The 8,949-nt window shown below is 40.0% G+C and overlaps 2 protein-coding genes across 2 annotated transcripts in view; one reads left to right on the top strand and one right to left on the bottom strand.

The window, feature by feature from the left end:
• Znf182 (zinc finger protein 182) overlaps positions 1 to 8,949 on the bottom strand; it is a 65,712-nt gene that overhangs the window by 34,886 nt on the left and 21,877 nt on the right. The gene's annotated exons all lie outside the window — the stretch shown is intronic.
• Positions 4,554 to 5,233, top strand: LOC116074796 (malignant T-cell-amplified sequence 2-like). The gene has a single exon (XM_031347658.1). The coding sequence runs from the start codon at positions 4,652 to 4,654 to the stop codon at positions 5,231 to 5,233; it is 582 nt and encodes a 193-aa protein (XP_031203518.1). The 5' UTR covers positions 4,554 to 4,651.

The following is an 8,949-nucleotide window of genomic DNA, read 5'->3' on the forward strand; positions in this document are numbered from 1 at the left end:
GAATGTGTGCTGAACCCAGGGACACATGAGGCTCCTAAGCAAGCAACCCCTCCCTGGTGACATGTAACACAAGGACCTCAGAGATATGTGGTCATGATTCCTTATTCTTCCTCATGCTGATTTGTTCTTGAATTTACAAGCTCTTTCCTCTGAATCTGATTATGGGATGGTGGTGCCAGGCAGCAGAACAGTTCACCTGCTGAGACGGCTCTTGCTTTGCCAGTCAGGCCTCATCTTAGAAATGTCACCTCTTCCTGAAGACCTCTGCAGGGCAGCAAGATGAGTGTCTACTGGACCCTTTTGTTCACTTTTCCAGCACCCACTGCCCCAGCAATAACAGAAACTGGGAGAAAGCCTTGCCTAGTGAGTTTTCTAGATGTAACTCTGTATAATCTATGGAACCCTAGACCTTGAGAATGGTGAAAGAGCCCTCCCCCTCACTGCATAATCCTCACCTGCCAATGCCAGTGTTAGTGTTGAAATGAATACAGTATGAAGTATTTTGTAGGAGGGTGGTTTGGCAACTCTAGCTGGTAAGAATAAGCCACCAACCTAATGGTATGCCTGACAGATTTTAAATATTCTTTGTTGCTTGGAAATCCCCAGTCACAGGGGCCCCTGGAGTGTCTCTGTTCTAGAGAGAATTGGTAAGATCCCTCAGTGTAACATGGCCATAAGTAGTAGAGGGAAAACTTAAGCCAATGAACACAAAGGAGATGAGAGGGATTGTGAGTAGCGGAGTAAACCATTTGGAATCTGGTGAGATGGATGACCCAGGTGTGCACCAGCAAAGTCATCCCAGGGCAAGCAGTAGCACAGCTGTGGTGTCATGTGCCCTCTGTGAACATTGCAGGGCTATACATCTGCCAGCAGTTGAGGCAAGACAGCCAACTTGGGCTTTATGGGCCATTCCTCTACAGGCTCACCGCTCATCCCATGGCCAAGGCAGCTTTCCCTTCTGTGTTTTCTATGTCCTCAGCCTCCACCTTTCTGCCACCCTCATGGACAAGGACAATGGGAACATGTAAGGCAGCATTCCTTGACCAGTCACTGATTTTCACTGTTGTGAAAGTGATTGATTTAGAATTAAATGGTTTTACATTAAAAAAAAAAGAAAAGAAAATGCAAGCACAGTGAGAAAAGTTATCAATATTTCCATGATGTTTGTAAAACATGATTTTATATATTTTCAATGGTTAACATTAAACAAATAGAATGATTATTTTAAGATATATTTTGTTGTTATGTCTCCCTTTTCATTTATAATTTTATTAATTTGGATACTGTCTCTGTACCCTATGGTTAGTCTGGCTAAGGCTTTAATCTATCTTGTTGATTTTCTCAAAGAACCAGCTCCTACTTTTGTTTTTTTCTTTGTATAGTTCTTTTTATTTCTATTTGGTTGATTTCAGCCCTGAGTTTGATTATTTCCTGCCATTTACTCCTCTTGGGTGTATTTGCTTCTTTTTGTTCTAGAGATTTCAGGTGTGCTGTCAAGCTGCTAGTGTAAGCTCTCTTCAGTTTCTTTTTGGAGGTACTTAGAGCTATGAGTTTTCTACTTAACACCGCTTTCATAGTGTCCCATAAGTTTTGGTATGATGTGTCTTCATCTTCATTAAATTCTAAAAGGCCTTTAATTCCTTTATTTCTTCCTTGACTAAGTTATCATTGAGCAGAGCGTTGTTCAGCTTCCATGTGTATGTGTGCTTTCCATTGTTTTTGTTGGTATTTAAGACCCAGCCTTAGTCCATGGCCTTTTTTTTAAAAAGAAAAAAAAAGATTTATTTATTTCATGTATGTGGGTACACTGTCACTATCTTTAGACATACCAGAAGAGGGCATCAGATCCCCATTACAGATGGTTGTGAGCCACCATGTGGTCACTGGGAATTGAACTCAGGACCTCTGGAAGAGCAGTCAGTGCTCTTAACCACTGAACCATCTCTCCAGTCCTTCAGGAAACTTCTGACTTAAGCCAACACTGAGGTACTGAGAGGACAGCATACCCAAAGGCTATCAAAGGAAGCTTTTCGCTTCCATGTGCTTTGTTCTGTATCTCTACCATGTGGTTGTTCCTGAGTTGTACCCTTCTTCTAGTTGGGTTCTTCTGTTGCTATGATATGCACTATGATGAAAAGCAGCTTAGGGAGGAAATGGTTTATTTGCCTTCCATATACTGAACACAGTCCATCATTGAGGAAAGTCAGGGCAGGAAATCAACCAGGAATAGAAATCATAGCCTAGGAGTAGCATGCCCACAATGAGTGGGGCCTTCTCATATTAATCAATAATCAAGAAAAGTGTCCCGTAGATATGCCAACAACCATTACCTTCCTGAGTTCTCTGAGTTATTCAAGTATATTATTGGATCTGTATAGGATAGTGTGTGTGTGTAGGGGTCTCTTTCTAGCCCCATGTTAATTTCTTTGGTTTGTCTACTTGAAATGCCTAAGACTATGAAGAACATTCCAGATTTGACTAACTAAGGAGGAAAGGTACCACTCTAAATGTAGACAGCACCATCCAAGGACTGGGATTCCAGACTGGATAGAAAGGGAACAAAGGAGAAGGTGAAGTGAGCACCAGTGAACCCTTCTCTGTTTTCTGATCTGTGGGGAAGCAGTCTTCATGCTCTATGACTTTCCCTGTAGGATGGACTATACCATAAAACCATGAGTTTCTTTGTTTATTAAGTATTTGGCTACATAAATGAGAAAACTACATAGTATACTCTCAAATTTGCAAGTGGGTAAGCAGAGGTATAAGTAACCCAGGAACTCTATTTTTTGGCTGATATCTGAAGTGAAGAAACTTTGTGGGACTACTGTGTGGTCTCCACTAACACTGGTACAAAAAGCCCCTAACTCAAAACATCCATAAAATTTAGGACACAATGAAAAGACCAAACATGAGAATAATATATATAGAAGAAAGTGCAGATTTCAAACTCAAAACATCTTCAACAAAATCATAGAAGAAAATGTCTCTAACCTAAAGAAAGAGATGCCCATAAATGTACAAGAAGCCTACAGAACACCAAATCGATTGGACCAGAAAAGGAAATCCTCCCATCACATAATAATGCATAAAACACGGAATACACAGAACAAAGAAAGAATATTAAAAGCAGTAAGAGAAAAAGGCCAAGTAACATATAAAGACTGACCTATCAGAATTACACCAGACTTCTCAACAGAGACTCTTAAAAGTCAGAAGATCCTAGAAAGATGTCATCCAGACTCTAAAAGAACACAAATGGCACCCAGGTTTCTATACCCAGCAAAACTCTCAATCATCAGATGAAGAATCCAAGATATTCCATGAAAAAACTAAATGTAAACAATATCTTTCTACCAATCCAGCCCTACAGAGGATGCTAGGGGGAAAACTCCAACACAAGGAGGGTATCTACACCTAATAAAACACAAGAAATGAATGATTTCACAACAAACCCCAAAAAGAGAATCACACACACTCACATGATACCGCCTCCAACAACAACAGTAACAGGAACTAACAATAATGGGTCTTTAAAACCTCTCAGCATCAATGGAGTCAATTTCCCAATAGAAGGACACAAGCTAGCAGACCAGATATGTAAACAGGATCCATCATTCTGCTGCATATAAAAACACCTGGGCAACAAAGACAGATACTACTACCTCAGAGTAAAGGGCTAGAAAAACGTTTTCCAAGTAAAGGGTCCTAAGAAACAAGCTAGAGTAGCCATTCTAATACCCACTAAAATAGAGTTTTAACCAAAAGTAATCAAAAGAGATGGGGAGGACACTTCATACTCACCAAAGGAAAATCTACCAAGAAGAACTCTCAATTTTGAACATCTATGTTCCAGATGCAAGGGCACCCACATTCATAAAAGAAACTTTACTAAACTTTACTAAAGCACATATTGTACCTCACACAATAATTGTGGGGGACTTCAACACCCCACTCTTATCAATGGACAGATCATGGAAACACAAACTAAACAGAGACACAATGAAACTAACAGAAGTTATGGACCAAATGGATTTAACAGATATCTATAGAACATTTCATCCTAAATCAAAACAATATACCTTCTTGTCAGCACCTCAGGATACCTTCTCCAAAACTGACCATATAATCGGTCACAAAACAGACCTCAATAGATGTAAGAAGACTGAAATAATCCCATGCTCCTATCAGATCACTAAGGATTAAGGCAGGTCTTCAATAGCAACAAAAACAACAGAAAGCCCACATACACATGACAGCTGAACAACACTCAACTCAATGATAATTTGGTCAAGGACGAAAGAAAGAAATTAAAAACTTTTTAGAATTTAATGAAAACGAAAGCACAACATGCCCAAACTTATGGGACACAATGAAAGCAGTGTTAGGAGGAAAACTCATAGCTCTGAGTGCCTCCAAAAAAGAAACTGGAGAGAGTTTACACTAGCAGTTTAATAGCACATCTGAAAGCTTTAGAACAAAAAGAAGCAAATATACCAATGAGGAGTAGATGGTAGAAAATAATCAAACTCAGGGCCGAAATCAATCAACAAAAAGAACTATACAAAGAATCAACAAAAGCAGGAGCTAGTTCTTTGAGAAAATCAACAAGATCATCCTTCCTGTAGACTGCAACTCGGACAGTCGGAGATCCATGCTTCGCCTCAGCTCTCATACCTGTCGGTGCCCCTTCACCAAGATCATGTTCAAGAAATTTGATGAGAAGGAAAGTGTGTCCAACTGCATCCAACTGAAAACTTCCGTTATTAAGGGAATTAAGAGCCAACTGACTGAGCAGTTTCCAGGTATCAAGCCATGGCTTAATCAAATTATGCCTAAGAAAGACCCCGTCAAAATAGTGAGATGCCATGAACACATGGAAATTCTTACAGTCAATGGAGAATTACTGTTTTTCAGGCAGAGAAAAGGACCTTTTTATCCAATGCTAAGATTACTTCACAAATACCCGTTTATCCTGCCACACCAGCAGGTCGACAAGGGAGCCATCAAATTTGTGCTCAGTGGTGCAAATATCATGTGTCCGGGTTTAACATCTCCTGGAGTGAAGCTCTACACTGCTACAGTAGATACCATCGTGGCGGTCATGGCAGAGGGGAAAGAGCATGCCCTGTGTGTCGGAGTCATGAAGATGGCAGCAGCAGACATTGAGAAAATCAACAAGGGGATCAGCATTGAGAATATCCACTATCTAAATGACGGGCTGTGTGGCATGTGAAGACATATAAGTGAGCCTTACACAGTACACTTGAGCTAAATACAAATATTGTGTTGTATCTGTGTGTGTGTCTGTATGTGACATCTTGAAGACAATACCTCTGTGGTTATACTGAATAAATTCAACGAATACCTTAAAAAAATGAAAAAAGAAAACCAACAAGATAGATTAAAGCCTTAGCCAGAGTAACTAAAGGGCACACAAACAGTATCCAAATTAACAAATCAGAAATGAAAAGGGAGATATAACAAGAAAAAACTGAGGAAATTAAAAAAAAATCAACAGATCCTACTATAAAAGCCTATACTCAATAAAGCTGGAAAATCTGGATGAAATGGACAATTTTCTAAACAGATACCAGGTACCAAAGTTAAATCAGGATTAGATAAACTACTTAAATAGTTCCATAACCCCCAATGAAATAGAAGTAGTCACTAAAAGTCTCCCAACCAATAAGAGCCCAGGACCAGATGGTTTTAGTGCTGAATTTTTCAGACCTTCAAAAAGGACCTAACAGCAATACTCTTCAAACTATTCTACAAAATAGAAACAGAACACTACCCAATTCATTCTATGAAGCCACAATTACACTGATACCAAAACCACATAAAGATACAACAAAGAGAACCTCAGACCAATTTCCCTTATGAATATCGATACAAAAATACTTAATAAAATTCTTGCCAACCAAATCAAAGAACACATCAAAAAGATCATTCATCATGATCAAGCAGGCATCCCAGGGATGCTCAGATGTTATAATATATGGAAATCCATCAATGTAATACACTACATAAACAAACTCATAGAAAAAAAAACATGAACATTTCATTAGATGCTGAAAACGCATTTGACAAAATCCAACATCCCTTCATGATAAAAGTCTTGGAAAGATCAGGAATTCAAGGCCCGTACTTAAACATATTAAAAGCAATATACAGCAAACCAGTAGCCAACATCAAACTAAATGGAGAGAAACTTGAAGCAATCCCACTAAAATCAGGGACTAGACAAGGTTGCCCTCTCTCTCCCTACCTATTCAATATAGTAATTAAAGTTCTACCTAGAGCAATTAGACAACAAAAGGAGGTCAAAGGGGTACAAATTGGAAAGAAAGAAGTCAAACTATCACTATTTGGAGATGATATGATAGTATACTTAAGTGACCCCAAAACCTCCACCAGAGAACAGCTGAAAAACAACTTCAGCAAAGAGGCTAGATATAAAATTAACTCAAACAAATCAGTAGCCTTCCTATACTTAAAGGATAAACAGGCTGAGAAAGAAATTAGGGAAATGACACCCTTCACAATAGTCACAAACAATATAAAGTATCTTGGTATGACTCTAACCAAACAAGTGAAAGGTCTGTATGACGAGAACTTCAAGTCTCTGAAGAAAGAAATTGAAGAAGAGCTCAGAAGATGGAAAGATCTCCCATGCTCAAGGATTGGCAGGATTAATATAGTAAAAATGGCCATCTTGCCAAAAGCAATCTACAGATTCAATGCAATCTCCGTCAAAATTCCAACTCATTTCTTCATAGAGTTAGAAAGAGCAATTCTCCAATTCATCTGGAATAACAAAAAACCCAGGATAGCCAAAACTATACTCAATAAAATAACTTCTGGGGGAGTCAGCATCCCAGACCACAAGCAATACAGAGCAATAGTGATAAAAACTGCATAGCATTGGTACAGTGACAGGCAGGTAGATCACTGGAATAGAACTGAAGATCCAGAAATGAACCCCTATATTTACGGTCACTTGATCTTTGACAAAGAAAATAAAACCATCCAGTGGAAAATTTTCAACAAATGGTGCTGGTTCAACTGGCAGTTAGCATCCAGAAGAATGCAAATAGACCCATTCTTACATCCTTGTACAACGCTCAAGTCCAAGTGGATCAGGGACCTCCACATCAAACCAGATACACTGAAACTTATAGAAAAGAAAGTGGGGAAGAGCCTCAAACACATAGGCACAGGGGAAAATTTCCTGAAGAGAATGCCAATAGCTTATGCTCTAAGATCAAGAATTGACAAATGGGACCTCATAAAATAGCAAAGCTTCTGTAAGGCAAAGGACACTGTCCATAGGACAAAACGGCAACCCACAGATTGGGAAAAGATCTTTACCAATCCTATATCCGATAGAGGGCTAATATCCAAAGAACTCAAGAAGGTAGACTCCAGAGAATCAAGTAACCCTATTTAAAAATGGGGTATAGAGCTAAACAAAGAATTTTCAACTGAGGAATATAGAATGGCTGAGAAGTACTTAAAGAAATGTTCAACATCCTTAGTCATCAGGGAAATGCAAATCACAACAACCCTGAAATTCCACCTCACACCAGTCAGAATGGCTAGGATAAAAAACCCAGGTGGCAGTAAATGTGGGAGAATTGCAAGCTGGTACAACCACTCTGGAAATCAGTTTGGTAGTTGCTCAGGAACTTGGACATAGTACTACTACCAGAGGACCCAGCTATACCACTCCTGGGCATATACCCAAAAGATGCTCCAACATGTAATAAGGACACATGCTCCACTATGTTCATAGCAGCCTTATTTATAATAGCCAGAAACTGGAAACAACCCTGATGTCCCTTGACAGAGGAATGGATGCAGAAAATATGGTATAATGACATAATTGAATACTACTCAGCTATTAAAATAATGAATTTATGAAATTCTGAGGAAATGGATGGACCTGGAGAATATCATCCTGAGTGAGGTAACCCAATCAGTCACAAAAGAACACACATGGTATGTACTTACTGATAAGTGGATATTAATTAGCCCAGAAGCTCCGAATACCCAAGATACAATTCACAGACCACATGAAGCTCAAGAAGAAGGAAGACCAAAGTATGGATACTTCAGTCCTTCTTAGAAGCGGGAACAAAATATCCATGTGAGGAGTTGCAGAGAGAAAGTGTGGAGCAGAGACTGAAATGAAAGACCATCCAGAGACATTTCCACTTGGGGATCCATCCCAAATACTGTCACCTAACTCAGACACTATTGTGGATTCCAATAAGTGCTTGCTGATAGGAGCCTGATATAGCTGTCTCCTGAGAGGCTCTGCCAGAGCCTGACAAATACAGAGGTGGATGCTTGCAGCCAAACATTGGAGTGAGCAAGTGATCCCCAATGGAGGAGCTAGAGAAATGACCCAAGGTGCTGAAGGAACTTGCAGTCCTATAGGAGGAACAACAATATGAACCAACTAGTACCCCCTGACCTCCCGCGGACCAAACTACCAACCAAAGAGTACACATGGCGGGATCCATGGCTCCAGCTACTTATGTAGCAGAGGATGGACTTGTTGGACATCAATGAGAGGAGAAGCCCTTGGTCCTAAGAAGGCTCCATACTCCAGTGAGGGGGAATGCCAGGACAGGGAAGCAGGAGTGGGGTTGGTGAGCATGGGGGAAGGAGGATGGATAGGGGGTTTTTGGAGGGGAAACCAGGAAAGGGGATAACATTTGAAATGTAAATAAAGAAAATATCTAAGAAAAATACATAAATTAATTAATTAAAGAAGATATCAGGAGTCGCAGGGCGGCAAAGACAGGATCCTCTCAGCCTCTGAGCAAGAGCAGTGGATCAGCAACCCTCTCTGCCCCTTCCCTGCAAGTGGAGAGCCTGCCTCCAAAGTGCTTTAACCCAGGGACTCTGGTGAGATCTGCCATTTTCTCTCCAGTGACTTTC

The sequence above is a fragment of the Mastomys coucha genome, chromosome X (genome assembly GCF_008632895.1).
Source record: "Mastomys coucha isolate ucsf_1 chromosome X, UCSF_Mcou_1, whole genome shotgun sequence".
In the NCBI taxonomy this organism is placed as follows: domain Eukaryota; kingdom Metazoa; phylum Chordata; class Mammalia; order Rodentia; family Muridae; genus Mastomys; species Mastomys coucha.

Coding starts and splice junctions, on each gene's coding strand:
- LOC116074796 (XM_031347658.1), top strand. CDS start 4,652: ATGCTTCGCCTCAGCTCTCATACCTGTCGGTGCCCCTTCACCAAGATC.